At 44.3% G+C, this 20,510-nt stretch overlaps 1 protein-coding gene across 18 annotated transcripts in view; it reads left to right on the top strand.

Moving 5' to 3' along the window:
• LOC110511375 (E3 ubiquitin-protein ligase UBR5) overlaps window positions 1-20,510 on the top strand; it is a 43,242-nt gene that overhangs the window by 17,368 nt on the left and 5,364 nt on the right. For 8 of the 18 annotated variants that reach the window (XM_036970792.1, XM_036970799.1, XM_036970864.1 and 5 more), the window contains 24 exons: window positions 278-398; window positions 659-756; window positions 1,004-1,161; window positions 1,282-1,373; window positions 1,504-1,650; window positions 1,804-1,922; window positions 2,046-2,172; window positions 2,441-2,570; window positions 2,889-3,049; window positions 3,322-3,561; window positions 3,764-3,908; window positions 4,091-4,211; window positions 4,346-4,477; window positions 5,691-5,948; window positions 6,190-6,461; window positions 6,695-6,912; window positions 7,044-7,277; window positions 7,514-7,587; window positions 16,103-16,275; window positions 17,751-17,885; window positions 18,252-18,466; window positions 18,758-18,878; window positions 19,353-19,737; window positions 19,896-19,983. In XM_036970792.1, coding sequence (XP_036826687.1) covers window positions 278-398; window positions 659-756; window positions 1,004-1,161; window positions 1,282-1,373; window positions 1,504-1,650; window positions 1,804-1,922; window positions 2,046-2,172; window positions 2,441-2,570; window positions 2,889-3,049; window positions 3,322-3,561; window positions 3,764-3,908; window positions 4,091-4,211; window positions 4,346-4,477; window positions 5,691-5,948; window positions 6,190-6,461; window positions 6,695-6,912; window positions 7,044-7,277; window positions 7,514-7,587; window positions 16,103-16,275; window positions 17,751-17,885; window positions 18,252-18,466; window positions 18,758-18,878; window positions 19,353-19,737; window positions 19,896-19,983 — 3,964 coding nt within the window. The remainder of the gene's footprint in view (window positions 1-277; window positions 399-658; window positions 757-1,003; window positions 1,162-1,281; window positions 1,374-1,503; window positions 1,651-1,803; window positions 1,923-2,045; window positions 2,173-2,440; window positions 2,571-2,888; window positions 3,050-3,321; window positions 3,562-3,763; window positions 3,909-4,090; window positions 4,212-4,345; window positions 4,478-5,690; window positions 5,949-6,189; window positions 6,462-6,694; window positions 6,913-7,043; window positions 7,278-7,513; window positions 7,588-16,102; window positions 16,276-17,750; window positions 17,886-18,251; window positions 18,467-18,757; window positions 18,879-19,352; window positions 19,738-19,895; window positions 19,984-20,510) is intronic. The other 10 variants (XM_021592396.2, XM_021592371.2, XM_021592358.2 and 7 more) reach the window with 7 other exon arrangements.

Genomic DNA, 20,510 nt, shown 5'->3' with positions numbered 1-20,510 from the left:
TGCCTATCTAGATACAACCACACCTAGCTAGCTACTCCACCACTATACCAGGTCAAATACCTAGCCTGTGTGGTACCTAAATGTCACCTAATTCCCTGTTTAGAACACTACTTATGGCCAGAGCCTGTATATAAGGAATAGGATTCCATTTGGAACCAACCAATGGCTAGCTACTTCCTCACTATACCGCAATACATGCTCAGGTGTGGAGTTAGTTAGGGTTACCCTATTGTTGTTCTCCCCAATGTCTCTGACATGTTCCATCCTCCTGCCACAGGCCCCTCTGAGTCTTCGGTGGTGGAGTCTAAAGACCGCAAGGCCAACGCCCACCTCATCCTCAAACTGATGTGTGACAGCATGGTTCTCAGGCCACACCTCCGCGAGCTGCTCTCTGCCAAGTAAGACTCATTTGTTTTTTCATCTTTCTTTAAAAAACTTAAGGAAAGTTCCATTTTTTGTATTTTCTTTGTGATAGAGGCAGGTGTGATTGAGGGGGAGATTGAGAGTTGAGAAGGCCAATGGGTCTGGGCAAGCTTTTTCATTTTATAACACCGTAATGCCTTGTTTCATTAAAATACTTAACTATTGCTCTCATTATTATTGTTTGTCCCCCCCTCCTTTCTGTTGCTGTTCTAAAGAGTGTGTGTGTATTTGACAGGGATGCCCGTGGAATGACCCCGTTCATGCTGGCAGTAAGCGGGAGAGCTTACCCAGCTGCCATTACTGTTCTGGAGGCTGCGCAGAAAATAGCCAAGGGTACATCACTCACTACACTTTATTTGTCTTTGGTTGAGAAAGAGGAGACTTTGGCAGTGCTACTAATGGATATGAATGCCTACATGTTGATGTAAAGACATAAGTCATTAATTTATACATGAAGTGATTATACATGTACTGTTTAATAAGGAGAGTATCATTTTTTTAATGGGGAGATGACTACCTAAACTTAATAACCTAATAAAAATCTATATTTCAATGTTCTGTTGCAAATCCTGTTGTGTAGTGGGAGACCCCGGCATGACTGAGAAGGTGGATGCAGACTCTGTGTTCATGGAGATGATTTGTCCCTCGGGGACCAACCCTGACGACTCTCCTCTCTACGTCCTCTGCTGCAACGACACCTGCAGCTTCACCTGGACAGGCGCTGAACACATCAACCAGGTGGGTGGGTCACTTGGGAGGACAATGCAACACGCACAACAAATTAGTCACCTGTTCACACTGATTTGCTTTTTCACAGATGGAAATCTTTGCTGACCATTTACTCTCTGTCCCATCTAGGATATCTTTGAGTGCCGGACCTGTGGCCTGTTGGAGTCTCTCTGCTGCTGCACTGAGTGCGCCAGGGTGTGTCACAAAGGACACGACTGCAAGTATGTACTTCACTCTTCATCCTGGTGTTAGTGGATTTTATTACTTACATCCCGGTTTTATACTGTTATAATGCATCACTGCATCTGATACAGGGGATTTGCACCAGGCCTTTAATGTCTTTCTCCCCAGACTCAAGAGGACCTCTCCCACTGCATACTGTGACTGCTGGGAGAAGTGTAAGTGTAAGACGCTGATCGCTGGACAGAAAGCTGCTCGCCTGGACCTGCTGTACAGACTGCTCACCACCACTAACCTGGTCACCAGTCCGAACAGCCGGTAAACACACACACTGACTGACTGTAGGCTGTATTTTGTGTTCAATGTTAACATGTATTGCTTTTAAATCCAATGTTGGTTCTCTTCAATCAATCTGTAAGGTGTTTTTTCAGGGGTTAGTAATGTGTTTTTCCTCCTCTGGCTGGCCAACAGGGGGGAGCATATCCTTCTGTTCCTGGTGCAGACTGTTGCTAGGCAGAGTGTGGAGCACTGCCAATACCGGCCCCCTCGCATCAGAGAGGACAGGAACCGCAAGGCTGCCAATGCTGAAGGTGGGTGGAGGTTTACTACTGTTGGCAGGCCTGGTTTCACTTCAAGCAACACTGAAAATCTAGCATGATGGCATCAATTCTCTATTTTAATAGTTTTTTTATGTTGTCCTCCCTGTGTGTCAGACTCTGACATGCCGGACCATGACCTGGAACCTCCACGCTTCGCCCAGCTGGCCCTGGAGAGGGTGCTGCAGGACTGGAATGCTCTCAAGTCCATGATAATGTTCGGATCCCAGGAGAATAAAGACCCGTGAGTTCTCTAGCCCTGCCTGCCTTCACCAGCTCAGCGTCACTTCTCAAACCGCTTTGTCCATTCCTCCAACCTCTCTTTTATCCCGCCATCCCTCCTACCTCTTTGTCCATCCCTCCAATTTATACTTCAGCTGTCTAAAATAGTTACGGAAGCAAGCACATTTTCTTCCTGAAATGTACTTTATCAGATGAGCAGCTGTTTTACCAGTTACGAGTCCTCTTAGTAGTGTCACCTTTAACTCTGGCGTCCTGGTTGTGTGTTCCAGGCTGAGTGCCAGCAGCCGTATCGCCCATCTTCTTCCAGAGGAGCAGGTGTACCTGAACCAGCAGAGTGGCACCATCCGCCTGGACTGCTTCACACACTGCCTCATTGTCAAGTGTGCCCCTGACATAACAGTAAGTCGGATCAGTCTACCCCCCCTTAAATTACTCAGCTTCAGGAGTCACCTACAGGACGGACCACCCATCTTCTGTTGCAAGTCCTCTCTCAGGGTCGGATTCTCACACAGATTAAGCCTAGTCCTGGACTCCACCTATTTAATTGGATAATTTAATTTGGATCAGAGTAACTTGCCCAGAGGGTACACTACCTCCTATCTATGTGGCAAGTGCAACATTATCCCTCTAGGTGTAACTATGTGGAGTCAACCTTGAAGGTGGTCTGGTCTGTGTGTTAGCTAACTGTCTCTGAATCTTCTCTGTTGTCTCCTGTAGTTTATTGACACCCTACTGGGGACCTTGGTGAAGGAGCTGCAGAACAAGTACACTCCTGGCCGGAGAGAGGAGGCCATCGTCGTCACCAGGAGGTTCCTGCGCTCTGTGGCCAGGGTGTTTGTCATCCTCAGCGTCGAGATGGCTTCATCCAAAAAGAAAAAGTATGAGTACCAAATCCAGATTGATCTGCATTTTCCTGTTGTACAGGGCTGGGGAAGCAGTACAAGACAAATACAATGTGTTTAAATCCACTAAAGGGCTAGTCCTTTAAAATCACCTAAACTAAAGGACTGGACTAGCCCTTTAGTGGATTTAAACACATTTCATTTGTCTTGTACTGCTCCCCACTCCTAGGTGAATATAAACATAGCAGCAAGGACTGATTTGATACTTCCAGTTGACATCTAATCGCTTTTCTCGTTGTTTCTTCCAGTAACTTCATCCCCCAGCCCATTGGGAAGTGCAGGCGTGTGTTCCAGGCCCTTCTGCCCTATGCGGTAGAGGAGCTGTGCAACGTGGCGGAGTCCCTTATCGTGCCTGTGAGGATGGGCATCGCCCGGCCCACCGCCCCCTTCACCCTGGCCAGCACCAGCATCGACGCCGTGCAGGGCAGCGAGGAACTCTTCTCTGTGGAACCTTTGCCACCGAGACCCTCCCCAGACCAGTCCAGCAAGTGAGTGGTTTTACTCTGCATTCACACAGACAGACATGCAGACTGTGTTCCCCAGCTCTGTTGATTTGGAGGTCTTTGTGACTTTCCTCTGGGAAAATATAATCTAGGGAAGTATAAATGTATATGTATAAATTGGTTTAAAGTGGCTTGGATTTAAACATTGGCGTTAACTCAAATGGTCTTGTTTGCCTGTGTGTGTCAGTTCTAGTCAGACTGCATCGTCCTACATAATCAGGAACCCCCAGCCTCGCCGCAGCAGCCAGTCCCAGCCGGTCAGAGGGCGAGACGAGGAGCAGGAGGACATTGTGTCTGCTGATGTTGAAGAGGTGAAGAGTCTCACTAGAAAAGTAACATATCAATGGGGGGGGGCAAAGATCAAAGTGTTGGGTGTAATCAGGGTTGCTGTCAGTTTAATTAGAATTTCAGTTTACTTCTGACATTGATTGAATTGAAATGGAATTGAACCCAACACTTGATAACATTTGCTTTCTCAGTACTGATTCCCAACTGTGTACCTCTGTTGTGGCAGGTGGAGGTTGTCGAGGGCGTTGCCGGGGAGGAGGATCACCATGAAGACCAGGAGGAACAGGGAGAACAGGGAGAGGAGAACACTGAGGCAGAGGGACAGCATGATGAACATGATGAGGATGGTGAGAACCTAGACTGGACTGACTCCTTTTTTTTTTTTTTTTTTACCACTAATGTGGTAGAATTTTACAACCTTTCTACTAATTATTGACAGTGATGATGGTGGTTGAAGAGGGTTATGTCCTTTCCTCTCCAGGAAGCGACATGGAGTTGGATCTGCTGGCTGCCGCAGAGACTGAGAGCGACAGCGAGAGTAACCATAGCAACCAGGACAATGCCAGCGGGCGGAGGAGTGTTGTCACCGCAGCAACTGCTGGCTCCGAAGCAGGTATTATAATTCCCACCATTATCTTTTTTATTCACATTTTAGTTTAAGTCCTTGTCATTTTAATTAAATTTAAATCCCTGGTTTATTTTCTTCTGTGATGTGGCCACTGGCCAGCCAGCCATCTAAATGACCTCATTTAACGATTCTACCTGAGTTCCAGAGACTGCTAAATGGAAATCGCTTTCTGCCTCACCGCCCTCTTTTAATATTAAGTTGCTGTTCAGGCGGACTAACTATTTTTCTGTCTCATTATCACCAGTCTTGACTGGCCGTCACACCAGCTAGTAAAAGGGAAGAGGCCCTATTTATTTATTTATTTTTTTAGGTCACATTGTTCTTACCACTATTGACATGGCTTAAGACTGCAGACCAACTAGTCTACTACTAGGGTTTCATTACTCAATGTATTTCATTTGCAGGATGTAGAATATTTTCAAAATGTTGGTATGGGCTCCTTTTTACTACAATGCATAATATGTCAGGGCTAAAGTGACATTTGAGGTGCACACACAGTTTATCCTAAGGAGTTCACCCAGTGTTGCCCTCCCTCTCACATCACCATGGTTCTCATCAACTAATAATATCTTACTCCCTGAATAACAATCTATTCACTTTCTTTAGACTTGCTAGCTGGTGTGGGGTTCCTCCCTTGTGTCCATCTACATTTTTCCTTTGATTCTTTGTTTGTGGTTGTATTGCTTTTGATATGGAAAAGTCAGGAAATATTTATAATTATGGTGTCTTTTCCTGTCAGACACTACTAAGATCACTCAATAAGACCAAAAATAGAAATAACCTATGATGGGCCCAGTTTTTCAGAGTGATCGATCTGGATTTAGCCCATCAGATAGGATTAAATGCATAGCTGGAAACAGAATGAATAGAACAGGAGTCCCAATTAAAGGCAATAATTCTGTTATTTATTATATTTTATGCGTTTATTCCTATGCGATAGGCGAAATTACTTTCTAAAAACTGCACCCTGGTGAAACTGTGGTACTTTAGCCTAATTTGAACAACAAGAAGCAGCGTTGTTTAAGCTGAGTTTAGCCGCTCAATATAACATGGCAGTGGTGTGGAATACTAACCTGCACTCCTGCTACCTGGCAAGGTGAGCAGCCACTCACACTCATCTCTCCTCTGTTTCCCCATCCTCCTCTATTTCCCCATCTCTCCCTAATCCCCCTTCGTCTTCCCATCCCTCTCCACCAAGGTGCCAGCAGTGTCCCTGCCTTCTTTTCAGAGGACGACTCCCAGTCCAACGACTCGAGCGACTCGGACAGCAGCAGCAGCCAGAGTGACGACGTGGACCAGGAGACGTTTCTATTGGATGAGCCCTTGGAGAGGACCACCACTGCCTCGCACGTCAACAGTGCTGCCCAGGCGCCACGCTCCATGCAGTGGGCTGTACGCAACACCCCCAGCCAGAGAACCACGGGCAGCGCCCCCTCCAGCTCCTCCACCCCCGCTGGTCAGCACTAAACTACTACACACAATATCTAGGCTGTACGCACCAGCACACTCATATTGACACATCCAAGATGGACTGCATTTAGGACAGTCTTGTATTGATTTTTTAAAACGTATTTTGTCTGTCATTCTATCGCAAGAGAATATTGGACTGAGTCAGTGGGACATTTTTGGTGTTATGTTTTGCTGGGGACTATGTTGGTGAGGTCTGTCTGTGCTGACGCTCATGTCTCTGTGCCCAGCAGCGAGCTCCACCGGTCTGATCTACATCGACCCGTCCAACCTGCGGCGTAGCAGTGCCATCAGCACCAGCGCGGCCGCTGCGGCTGCAGCTCTGGAGGCCTCCAACTCGTCCAGCTACCTGACGTCAGCCTCCAGCTTAGCCCGGGCCTACAGCATCGTCATCAGACAGATCTCTGACCTGATGAGCCTCATCCCCAAGTACAACCACCTGGTCTACTCCCAGTACCCTGCTGCAGTCAAACTCACCTACCAGGACGCTGTCAACCTGCAGGTGACACAGACCCACACACAGATCACATTGCATTATGTTACCTACCAATGGTCACATGTTAGTGTCAACAAAGTGGTTCTGGATGTATTTTGTAGGATAATTATTCTGTCCACACCTTTCTGAATAAAGTGACTCTAACCGTTTTGTGTAGATGCAAATTTGATTGACTTTTACACTACACAAGTGTTATTGACGTTCTGACTGAAACAAGCTTATGTTTGTTAAACCACCAGAACTTTGTTGAGGAGAAGCTGATCCCTACGTGGAACTGGATGGTGTCCATCATGGACTCTACAGAGGCTCAGCTGCGTTACGGCTCGGCCCTGTCCTCAGCAGGCGACCCCGGACACCCATCCCACCCCCTCCACGCCTCGCAGCACTCCGCCCGCAGGGAGCGCATGACCGCCCGCGAGGAAGCCAGCCTCCGCACCTTGGAGGGACGGAGGTCTGGGTAAAATAAGTGTAACCCAAAATAGTAGAATGTGTTATTGGCAATCAGCAGTGTTTCATAGGCCCCCACTAGTTTGCCATTGTTTATGGATTATATTTCAAGTCACTGATGTGTGTGTTCCTTCCTCCCAGGCGTGCGGCCACTCTGCTGACAGTGCGTCAGGGGATGATGTCAGCCCGGGGTGACTTCCTGAACTACGCCCTGTCTCTGATGCGTTCCCATAATGACGAGCACTCTGACGTTCTGCCTGTGCTGGATGTGTGTTCTCTCAAACACGTGGCCTACGTCTTCCAGGCCCTCATCTACTGGATCAAAGCCATGAACCAGCAGACAACTCTGGACACAACACAGATGGACCGCAAGAGGTACTGACTCCCCTGGAATGGATGGACATGTTTACACTGACTCTTTCTTGACTATTTTCTCCATTCCTCCATGGTTCCTCACCTCTGACCTTGGCTTCTTCTGCAATGCTTTTTGAGAAGGAAGCGAGGACGTGGGGAATCAAGGAAAGCCTAATTGAGAAGGAGCCACTGACTCCCCTCACTGACTCCACTGTCAAATAGTCAGTGTGATTTAACTCTATTCGTTTACCCCACAGGAGCCGAGAGATTCTGGAACTGGGACTGGACAATGAAGATTCTGAACATGAGAATGACGAGGACACCAATCAAAGTAAGTTAATTGAATTATGAATGATATGCTTTGATATTTGTGTGTTCTATTTGAAGTGTTCTCATACAGGTGTCTTAATCTATTATTTTTCACCTCAGTTGGATAGATAGCCGTTTTAAGAGTGAGTTACTAGTCCATTGACATGTGGAGCACTGTTAGGTTGTTTTCTGGTATTGGAAGGCAGACAAGCCAGAAGAAAGGCAGTTAGGCAGAAACGAGGCAAAAAGAAGAGGGCAGCTCCCAAAGGTACAGTTAAGTTCAGATTAGACAAACAGTTTTGCCCTTTTTGAGTCACTTAAATCTGACAAACGACACTTAAACTGTTTGCTCAATCAGCCACCTTTAGTCACTGTTAGTGAACAGTGCTGTGAAAAGTATTTGCCCCTTTTTATAATTTTCTCTACTTCTGCATATTTTTGAAACTGAATTATCAGATCTTCAACCCAAAAAAAAGTAATTGCCACCTTACACTCAACAACTGGTCGTGCCACCATTAGCTGTAATGACTCCAACCAAACGCTTCTGTAGTTGTTGATCAGTCTCTCACGTCACTGTGGAGGAATTTTGGCCCACTCTTCCATGCAGAACTGCTTTAACTCGGCGACATTTGTGGGTTTTCAAGCATGAACTACTATTTTCAAGTCCTGCCACCACAACTCAATTGGAATTAGGTCTGGACTTAGATTAGACCAGGTATTCCCAAACTGGGGTACGCGAAATGCCGTCAGGGGTACGCCAAATAAAAGTGATTTCACATTTTCAAACAGTGCATTTTAATTTACCAACGGGGCTAAACATCTGGGTGAGGTTGTTTTTCTCGCCTGAGTAGCCTCGTTTCACAGCTAAAAATGGAATGAAACCCTGTAGTGTTCAGCGAAATAACGACACAATGTCAAATACAGGTAGCCTAGTCAAATAATTAACATCCAATCACATTAACTTGTCTAGCGGAACCCCGTTCTACTAGCAGAACCCCCCCCCCCCCCCCCCCCCCCCCCCCCGGGCAACAGCCAGTGAAAGTGTAGGGCGCCAAATTCAAAACAACAAATCTCATAATAAAAATTCCTGAAGTTTACAAGTATTTTACACCATTTTAAAGATAAAATTCTCGTTAATCCAGCCACAGTGTCTGATTTCAAAAATGATTTACAACGAAAGCACCACAAACGATTATGTTAGGTCACCACCAAGCCACAGAAAAACACAGCCATTTTTCCAGCCAAAGAGAGGAGTCACAAAAAGCAGAAATTTAGAAAATTAATCATTTACCTTTGATCTTCATCAGATGACGCTCATAGGACTTCATGTTACACAATAATGTATGTTTTGTTTGATGAAGTTCATATTTATATAAAAAAAAATCTGAGTTTACATTGGCGCATTACGTTCAGTAGTTCTGAAACATGCGGTGATTGTGCAGAGAGCCACATCAAATTACAGAAATACTCATAATAAACATTGATAAAGATACGACTATTATACATGGAACTTTAGATAAACTTCTCCTTAAGGCAACCGCTGTGTCAGATTTCAAAAAAACTTTAGGGAGAAAGCAAACCATGCAATAATCTGAGTACAGTCTTTAGACAACAAAGCAGCCAAAAAGATACCCGCCATATTGGGTAGTCAACATTTCTCAGAAAAAGCATTTTAAATATTCATTAACCTTTGATCTTCATCAGAATGCACTCCCAGGAATCCCAGTTCCACCATAAATGTTTGATTTGTTCGATAATGTCCATCAGTTATGTCCAAGTATCTTATTTTGTAAGGGCGTTTGGTAAACAAATCCAAAGGCGTGTTCAGGTCGCGCAGAACGTCGGACAAAAAGTTCAAAATGTTCCGTTACAGCCCGTAGAAACATGCCAAACTAAGTATGGAATCAATCTTTATGATGTTTTTAACATAAAACTTCATTAATATTCCATCCGTTCCTTTGTCTGTACAAATGAAGTGGAACGTAGCTACATTTCACGTGAGCGCGCCAGACCGAGGCTGTGGCACTCTGCCAGACCACTCACTTGAAGAGCTCTTATGAGCCCCTCCTTTTAGAGTAGAATCCTCAAAACAGTGTGTAAATACTGTTGACATCTAGTGGAAGCCTTGGGAAGTGAAACATAACTCATATCCCACTATTTTCAATGGGGGCTGAGTTGAAAAACTACAAACCTCAGATTTCCCACTTCCTGGTTGGATTTCTTCAGGCGTTTGCCTGCCATATGAGTTCTGTTATACTCAGACATTATTCAAACAGTTTTAGAAACTTCAGTGTTTTCTATCCAAATTTACTAATTATATGCATATTCTAGCTTTTACGGCTGGGTAGCAGGCAGCTTAATTTGGGCACGTTTTTCATCCAAGCTACCCAATACTGCCCCCTACCCCAAAGAAGTTAAAGGCCAGTAGGAGGTACCCTTTCCTCTGGTCTAAAAAAAATAATAATATCCCAATGCCCCAGGGCAGTGATTGTGGCCATTTCCCTGTGTAGGGTGCTGTCTTTCGGGATGGGAAGTTAAACATGTGTCCTGACTCTGTGGTCACTAAAGATCCCATGGCACTTATCGTGAGAGTAGGGGTGTCATGTAGCAACAGCACGTCACTAGCACTAGTATGTTGTCGAGCGCTGAAACCTGAACTACAGATCTCAGTTTAAAAGCCGGCTGTTTTTAAATAATTTTATGTTATTTTTGAGCTTGCGGCTCTGTTGGGCTACATTTTTGTGAGCGCCGCTATCTCTCCCGGTATCCTGACAGATTCTGTATAGGGGGAGAGACGCGAAGCCTAGCTGGCTCGGCGGACTCAAATTGAGGCCACCATTGAAAATTTCCAGCGTTGCAGGAGCTGTGTTTACTTTGCATTGTTCCGGGACAATGTGGACCGCGCTGACTTTCAATGTAGCAACTGCTTGCTTGCGGAGGACTACAGGAGCGAAGTAGCTACTCTTAGCAAACAAGTAGCAAACTTACATAAGCTACTGGAGAACCCACGGACACCTACTTTTTCCTTCCACCCCAGTAGCTGGACGCCGCTCTGGTCTGGTGAAAGTTTTGCCGCCGTGTCGGCTCTCCACAGCTGGTGTTAGGCAGGGTTCCATCCCAGAAGGGGTCTCCCCCTTCCCTGGAGAACAGAGCTGATCTCAACCCAACCAACCAGCCATGGAGGTACGTCACTCGGCGTGGAAATCGAAGAAGGCGTCCTCTGGCAACGAGGGTCTCTATGGAGATGTTGAACCCGGAACTGACACGGACCAAAAACAGCTTTTCCGCCCTGGATCCAGAGGTTCCAGCACCTTGGTCCTTGGTGGCTTTTCAATCAAGATCTAATCCGGAGGTACCTGCGTCTTCGTCCTCGGTTCTGTCTCCCTCTCCGGTGGCTTCTACCTCGGGTTCAAATCCTCGGAGCTCCCAGCCTCACCAGACCGTGAGGCTGCCTTAGAGACCGGCCCATTCAACATCACCAGCTGTCATCATAGGCAGCTCCATGGTTAAAACCCTGTGCTACCCAGGAGCACGAGTACAGGACATAAGGCTGCTTCTGTCTGTTCTACCACAGATGCCCAGAGCTGACACTGTCGTAGTCCATGTGTGGTCAAACGACATCAGGAGGGCTAGCTCTGAACATTTTAAAAATGTATTTTAAAGAACTGATTTTAGCATTAAAAGACTCCCAAAAACGGCCAATCATTTCAGGTCCAGTACCATCGTTGGGCCGCAGGTGTGAAACATCTGGCTAAAAGACTACTGTACCTCTGCTGGAGTCAATTTTATTAATAACTTTGACACCTTCTGGAAGCAGAAGATACTCTCAGGAATGACGGAGTCCATCCAAATCATCTTGGCTCCTGGACTCTGTCCACGCATTTCAAGGCTGCGTTAAAACAATGACTGGTAAATGAACCAAGACCAGCTCAGTTAATCCCTACCATTGTGACAATGAGTCGTCATAATGCTGCATCAAGTGTATATGATCTTAATGGCATTGGCAAACAATGTAAGTAATTTATGTACCCCTAATTGCCCCAAATACATCTGTTTATTCTACAGCTATTGTAAGCGGTCACCATGAGCCTGTAAACCAGAGTTACACTGTTAGCACTGAGGCGGTGTGCAATAATAGGAAGACCACTTTATGCAGCTCAGCCTGCACTCTCCGCTCCAATGTAAATAACATGAGTAAGTCTACCTCAACAAGCTTCCCAGTAAAGCATTAAAAACAATCAAGCAACACAGGAAAGTGCTACAAAATAGCCCATATTAACATATGCAGCCTAAGAAACAAGGTCCATGAAGTCAATGACGTGCTTGTAACAGATTACATTTCATATTCCATCTCTGAAACTCACTTAGATAATACTTTGATACAGCGGTAGCAATACATGGTTATAACATCTACCGAAAAGCCCACGGAGGCGATGTTGCGATCTATATTCAGAACCACATTCCTGTAAAGCTTAGATGATTTTATGTTCAACAGTATTTAAGTAATATGGCTACAGGTTCATCTGCCTCACCTAAAGCCCATTCTTGTGGGAAGCGTGTATAGATCACCAAGTGCTAAGTCAGTATCTGGATAATATGTGTGAAATGCTTGATAATATATGTGATATCAACAGAGAAGTATATTTTTATATATTTTTTTCAACCTGAATCAGGTTGTCAGGCAACCAACCAGGGTAGTTACAAACAGTACAGGAATTAAATCATCTTATTGATCACATCTTTACTAACGCTGCAGATGTGTGCTTTAAAGTAGTATCCAAATCCATATAATGTAGTGATCACAATATAATATCTATGAAAACCAAAGTTCCAAAGGCTGGGCCTAATATAGTGTATGAATTCATACAATAAGTTTTGTTGATGTAAAGAATATTTGCTGGTCTGTGGTGTGTACTGAGGAGCAATCAGACGCTGTACTTGACACCTTTATGGAACTACTTATTCCAGTTGCTAATAAGCACGCATCCATTAAGAAAATGACTGTAAAAACTGTTCAATCCCCTTGGATTGATGAGGAATTGAAAAATGGTATGGTTGAGAGGGATGAGGCAAAAGGTATGGCGATTTAAGTCTGGCAGTCCAACTGATTGGCAAACGTACTGCAAATTAAGAAAATGTGACTAAACTAAATAACTTAAACTACACTATGAAACAAATAAAGAATGTTAGTAAAAAGCTTTGGGGCAACTTAAATGACATTTTTGGGAAAAAAGCTAACTCTGCTCCTTCAGTCATTGAATCAGAAGACTCCATCACAAAGTCCACTGATATTGCAAACTACTTTAATGACTTTTTCTTTGGCAAGATAAGCAAACTTGGGGATGACATGCCAGCAACAAACGCTGACACTACACAAGTATATCGGACCAAATTATGAAAGACAACAATTGTTTTTTGAATACCGTAAAGTCAGTGTGGAAGAGGTGAGAATTGTTGTCTATCAACAATAACAAGCCACCAGGGTCTGACAATCTGGATGGAAAATTACTGAGGATAATATCAGATGATATTGCAACTCCTACTTGACACATCTTTTAAATTTAAGCCTATTAGAGAGCATGTGCCCTCAGGCCTGGAGAGAAGCTAAAGTCATTCCGCTACCCAAGAATAGTAAATCCCCCTTTACTGGCTAAAATAGCCAACGAATCAGCCTGTTACCAACCCAAATGGTGTTTGACCAGATACAATGCTATTTCACAGTCAACAAATTGACAACAGAATTTCAGCATGCCCATAGGGAAGGACAGTCAACAAGCACAGCACTTAAACAAATTACTGATTGGCTGAGAGAAATTGATAAAATGATTGTGGGGGCTGTCTTGTTAGACTACAGTGCAGCTTTTGACATTATCGATCATAGTCTGCTGTCAGGAAAACTTGTATTATGGCTTTACACCCCCTGCTATATTGTGGATAAAGAGTTACCTGTCAAACAGAACAGAGGGTGTTCTTTAATGGAAGCCTCTCAAATATAACCCAGTTAGAATCAGGAATACCCCAGGGTAGCTGTTTAAGCCCTTTTTGTTTTTATTCAATTTTACTAACGACATGCCACTGACATTGAGTAAAGCCAGTGTGTCTATGTATCCAGATGACTCAACACTATACACGTCAGCTCCTACAGCAACTGAAATGTCTGCAGCACTCAACAAAGAGCTGCAGTTAGTTTGAGTGGGTGGCAAGGAATAAGTTGCCCATAAATATTTCTAAAACTAAAAGCATTTTATTTGGGGAAAAAAACACTCACTAAACCCTAATCCTCAACTAAATCTTGTAATAATGTGGATATTGAGCAAGTTGAGATGACTAAACTGCTTGGAGTAACCCTAGATTGTAAACTGTCATGGTCAAAACATATTGATGCAGTAGTAGCTAAGATGGAAAGAAGTCTGTCTATAATAAAGTGATGCTCTGCCTTAACACTATCAACAAGGCAGGTCCTACAGGCCCTAGTTGTGTCGCACCTTGACTACTGTTCAGTCGTATGGTCAGGTGCCACAAAAAAGGAGCTAATATTAATAATATGCATATCAATCTCTCCTGGCTGAAAGTGGAGGAGAGATTGACTTTATCACTACTTTTATTTATGAGCTGCCTGCCTAAACTACTGGCACACAGCTCGGACACCCATGCTTACCCTACAAGACATGCCACAAGAGGGCCCTTCACAGTCAAGTCCAGAACAGACTATGGGAGGCACACAGTACTATATAGAGCCATGACTACATGGAACTCTATTCCACATCAAGTAACAGACGCAAGCAGTCAAGTTAGATTTTTTTTTAAACTGATAAAAATAAAAAAAACTTATGGAACAGCGGGGACTGTGAAGAAACACAGACATTGGCATTGACAGTACTAAATCCATGTGTATGTATAGTGTGTATACACACTATACATACACATGGATTTAGTACTGTAGATATGTTGTAGTGGTGGAGTAGGGGCCTGAGGGCACACAGTGTGTTGTGAAATCTGAATGAATGTATTGTATTTGTTTAAACTGCCTTAATTTTGCTGGACCCCAAGAAGAGTAGTTGTTGCTTTGGCACTATTCCCCAGGTCGTTGCTGTAAATGAGAATGTGTTCTCAGTCAACTTACCTGGTAAAATAAGGGTTCAATAAACATGCTTGACCATTGGTTAAAGTTCTTACTGTGGAATGCAGTGTTTGGTTTTCGGCAGACATAATGGGACCCATCTCATCCAAAAAGGTGTATCAAGTTCACCAAAAAGCACCTGAAGAATTACATTTCCATTGACAGATGAGTCAACAGTATAACAACTTTTTGGACGACATGGGTCCCATTATGCCTGCCGAAAACCAATGTCCAAAAAGTTGTTATACTGTTGACTCATCTGTCAATGGAAATTTAATTCTTCAGGTGCTTTTTGGTGAACTTGATACACCTTTTTGGATGAGATGGGTCCCATTATGTCTGCCGAAAACCAAACCCTGCATTCCACAGTAAGAAACCACAAGCATGGTGGTGGTAATGTGACGGTTTGGGGATGCTTTGCTCCCTCAGGACCTGAATGACTTGCCTTAGAGCAGAATTCACAGTTCCTTCTATTATCAGAATTCTACAGGAGAATGTCAGGCCATCCGTCTGAGTTGAAGCTGAAGCGCATCTGGGTCATGCGGCAAGAAAATGATCCGAAAGTGACATTTAAAGTTTTGGAATGGCCTAGTCAAAGTCCAGACCTAATCCTAATTGAGACGACGTTGTGGTAGGACTTGAACTGAGCAGTTCGTGAAGCCAGAAATGTTGCTGAGCTAAAGCAGTTCAACATGCAAGAATGGGCCAAAATTCCTCCACAGCGTTGAGCGACTCAACAACTACAGGAAGCATTTGGTTGCTGTCATTGTAGCTAAAGGTGGCACAACCAGTTATTGAGTATAAGGGGCAATTACTTTTTCACACAGGGGAATATTGGGTGTTGCATCACTTTGTTAATTAAATAAATAAAATAAGTATACATTTCGGTTATTTGTAAACTCGGGTTCTCTTTATCTAGTATTATGTTTTAGTTAAAGTTCTGATGATCCTAGAGTGTGCGGCTCTCTTTAATTTTCAAGTTTTCTACTCCGCTAGCCAGCACCTCGCCTAAATAGGTGTGCGTTTCTTTTTCTTCTAGAAAGCTCTGATAACATTCAGTAGCAAAAATAGAGAAAATCAGAAAGGGGGCAAATACTTTTACACGTCACTGTAGGTCATGGCTCTCCATACCTGTTCATGGAGAGCTACCCTCGTAGGTTTTCACTCCAACCCCAGTTTTAAGTAACCTGATTTCAGATTATCAACCAGCTAATTATTAGAATCAGGTGTGTGTGTGATTACAGTTGCCGTGAACCTACAGGACGGTAGCTCTCCAGGAACTGGGTTGAAGAGCCCTGATGTAGGTGATAGTTCAAACAACTGCCTATGTACAGTTGTTTTTTGGCCAGTCTTTCCCTGTGGTCTTTTGCAGTGTGAAGAAATGCAGGAAAGTAGTGCTGACCTCTCTCCCTCTCAGGCTCCACGCTCCAGGATAAGGAGGATGACCCGGTCCCTGCTGAGACGGGGCAGAATCACCCGTTCTTCCGGCGCTCTGACTCCATGACCTTCCTGGGCTGTATCCCCCCCAACCCCTTCGAGGTCCCCCTGGCTGAGGCCATCCCCCTGGCAGACCAGCCTCACCTCCTGCAGGTTAGTGCATTTCTTTCATTTGCACTGACCAGTATAAGTCGTTATCAATAAAATGTCACAATACAGTGCAGAGCGTTAGATTTGGCAAGGAGACCCCCAGCTCCACTAAAACCATTGACAAGTACATGCTGTTTTTAAGGGATTGTTAACTATTTGGTTTTAATATCACTTTGAAGAGCATAGTCAGAACTACACAGTTCTGATTATTCCACATTTAGCTCTATCAGAGTTAAACAACAAGTAACTGCATGTTTTTCATGATCAGTAAACATCAATAGATCATGGATTTTCAGATGCATGAGGGTAACCTATCATTTGGCATCTAGCTAGCTAAACAAACTATGTTACTTAGCTTGCTTCATCAGAAGTTAGGCTTTTGGAAAGAGCTTGACATTGGCAAGTCCTCGTCAAATTATCATTTGGACTACTGTAATCACCTCTAGATGCCAAGCAAATGAAACAATATTTGGATATAGACTTCTAGTTTATCCCCTGAAAGTTAGCTTGTTAACTAGCCATATTGATGTCATCTGTTATTGGCTAGCCAATTTGATGTGGTCCATTAATCATCTTTGTCAGCAGCAATTGCGATTTAAACACCCAATTGTTTTTTAAAGGGCTTATGTTAGTTAACTTCACTAAGTAGGTCTGTTGGTTAGAGAAAAAAAAGTACATAAGGTCTACTTAGCACTATGTTTAGCCAACTGTACAACGTTTCTACCGGTAGCTTGCAAAGTAAACGTCATTATCAGCTAACAATGGGCTTACATTGGGAAATGCGGCCTTCTGCTGCTTGACAGGCAGAGCCCACACGGATGGGGAAATGAACCTAAACCTCTCATATTTATCAGGTATAGTTAGTTTACTTTTCACTCGAATATCTAACTAAAGGTTGAGAGACGTCAGGGTAGCCTCAACATATCTGAAATTACGTGGCCAATTTATGTTTACTGATCATGACAAGCATGGATACTTGTTGTTTAACTCTGATTGAGCTAAATGTGGAATAATCTGAACTGTGTAGTTCTGACTATGCTCTTCATGAGGTTAAGATATTACAACCAAGTAGTTTTTATTTATTTAACAACCCCTAGAAAACAGATTTTAGTTGTCAATGGTTTAAGCGGAACTGGGGGTCTCCTTGCCCCCCACCAGGCAAATCTAAAACTCTGCACTTTATTGTGACATTTTATTGATAACTATCCGAGGGAAATGAAAGTGACATGTGCAGGTGAAGTCCTAACGGGCTCTCCAAACAGCCTCTTCTGTATAATCCTTAATGCAGTGTAATTGATGCAGACCGTAATTATGTTAAATCACAGCTATAGAGCTTATTTGCCTACCTTTATCGGGCAAGCAGTGCAATATACACTTGAAGTCAATAAATCCACCACTAACAATACGCTGTTCATCTCTGTTTTTAGTTTGTTACAATAATGACACTGCAACTTATTTTTCATTTTTCTACCTCCCAGCCCAATGCAAGGAAGGAGGATCTGTTTGGCCGGCCTAGTCAGGGCCTGTACTCGTCCTCGTACACAGCAAGCAAAGGCCTGGCCGAGTCCACCCTGGACCGCAGCTGTATGGAGGTTAACATGGGCTCCTCTCAGGTATACATAACACACTGTGTGCCCTGACAACACACCAGCTCTAATACGCTTATCATGCATCCTTCCCTTATCCCTCATCCCTTCAATCAACATGCATCCTTCCCTTATCCCGCCCTTCCCTCCTTTCTTGAAGGAATCACTGGTCTAACATGGCTGGATTGGTGAAAGCAATGGAAACTGGAAAGCTTGCCAACGCCAATCCATGTTAGATCAGTGATTAGTACTTCATGGAAGGAAAAATAGGAAGGAGAGATGCATCAAATTATGGGAGCAGAGCCACAGTCTTCATAGTACATTTCCATCATAATAAAAAACATTCATTATAGAAACCATTCACTACAACCACAGCTGTGTTGTGTCCTACAGATCCTACCCACCAAGATGTCCTACTCAGCCAACTTGAAGAACGTGATGAGTATGGAGACTAGTCAACGCGGCAGAGAGGACCAGCCCATGGACCAGGAGCTAGTGGCTCCAAAGCCAGGCCCCTCACCCCATGACCTAGCTGCCCAGCTGAAGAGCAGCCTCCTGGCTGAAATAGGCCTCACTGAGAGTGATGGCCCCCCGCTCCCTTCCTTTAGGTATGGTACACGTGTCTTAGTGGCTAGTAAATAAATGAAAATCCCATCTCGGTCTGCTTTCTCAGGTCGATCTCTTTTTGCTTCAGTAAGGAAACAATGAATATAGTTAGGTTACATAAATAAATTAAAAATGTTCTCCCTCTTTGCGTCATACAACTGCATATGTAAATGCCCCTTACTCTCCTGTCTTTTGTATTAACAAGGACGTAACATTGTTGTGCCTTCTCCTGTGTTCTCCAGACCCCACTGTAATATTAACCAGGAAGTATATAATCTCTCTGTCCTCTCCAGACCCCACTGTAGTTTCATGGGGATGGTGATCTCCCATGACATGCTGCTGGGCCGCTGGCGTCTGTCTCTGGAGCTGTTCGGGCGCGTCTTCATGGAGGATGTTGGAGCAGAGCCTGGATCGGTATGCACACTCAGGGATTGGTTTAAACACTTATACTGTATTATATTTATAGTATTTCCCCTGCCCCAAACCATTAATACAATGAAATCCACAAAAATATACAGCTAGACATGGACAAAATAAATAAAAATTACCTTTACCAAGAGGATGAAAGTTTATGAATTGCCTGGCTGGACTGTTGAACAGGGCATTGATGATTCAAATGGAACTGTTAACAGGCTTTTCCCTGTGGATTATCGTGAATAACTAACAGCTATCAACCAATCAGCATCCCGGATCCAAATGTACGCTTTTAGAACGGTAGAAGTTACTACAGCTCTACAGTTTCTGTCCCCAGATCTTGACAGACAAACATGTAATAAAGAAAAGTACAATTACCAAGATGAGATCAGGACAAAAAAAATATGTTAAACATTAAAAACAGTTGACGATCTAACCAGACATTTAATCCTGTCTGTCTGATCCCGTCCCCAGATCCTGACCGAGCTGGGGGGATTTGAGGTGAAGGAGTCTAAGTTCCGCCGGGAGATGGAGAAACTCCGTAACCTCCAGTCCCGTGACCTGGCCCTGGAGGTGGACCGTGACCGTGACCAGCTGATCCAGCAGACCATGAGGCAGCTCAACACCCACTTTGGCAGGCGCTGCACCACCACACCCATGGCTGTGCACCGCGTCAAGGTCACCTTCAAGGACGAGCCGGGCGAGGGTAGTGGCGTGGCCCGTAGCTTCTACACGGCCATCGCCTTGGCCTTCCTGTCCAATGACAAGCTGCCCAACCTGGACTGTGTGCAGAGCGTCAGCAAGGGCATGCAGGCCAGCAGTACGTGTCATCACGATTACAACTCAAGTATGACATTGAGTATGAAACTACTAGCGTCAATTTATTAATTACTTAACCCAAATGGCAGTTTAACATGGTGACTGACAACTTACTGCTACCACCACTCTGGGGGAAGCAAGAGGAATTTCAGAGGAGAACAGAGATATATCTTTCCTAAAGTCTCCCTCTGTGTGTAGATCTGATGCAGCGGCTGAGGAACAGAGACCGGGAGAGGGAGCGGAGGAGTGGAGGGCTCCGAGCCGGCTCTAGGAGAGACCGAGACAGGTGAGACATACCTCCCTGCCCACCAACCCTGTGGTTGTATTGTGTCATTAGGACATGTTGCCTTTCAGAAAACATTTGACCTTCATGTGTCAGGCTGGAGTTACACAAAGCTACTTTCAAGCAAATTTAGTTGCAGTTAGAGGTTGCAAGTGACATCTCAAGCAACTTTGCTGATACACGAAGTAACTCAAACGTAATTGAAATTGCGTGCAACAGCCAATCAAATTGAAGTTGCTATTGTCATTATGGTTTGAGAAGTCGTACCTCAGCTAGTCAAAATGACCAAGCTAGCAATAAACTAAGCTAGCTAGTGCAGTTATTAACCATGACTTCCCATGATGCCAATATTTATTTACAGCTCTCGTTTGGCTAATGTCTCTTCTTCCAACCTTGATCACGGTTCCTGCAGCACTGACAGCTGTGTTGACTTGACAACTGGGTCAGAGTTGCGACCCTTCAAATGGATCATGTGCGCCGCAGTCATTTTGATTGGCTGTTGCTTGCAACTAGCGCACAAAGTATTTTTA

This window comes from Oncorhynchus mykiss, chromosome 3 (assembly GCF_013265735.2).
Source record: "Oncorhynchus mykiss isolate Arlee chromosome 3, USDA_OmykA_1.1, whole genome shotgun sequence".
Lineage (NCBI taxonomy): Eukaryota > Metazoa > Chordata > Actinopteri > Salmoniformes > Salmonidae > Oncorhynchus > Oncorhynchus mykiss.
The sequence above is the reverse complement of the archived record's forward strand: the minus strand, read 5'-3'. Positions and strand labels throughout refer to the sequence as shown.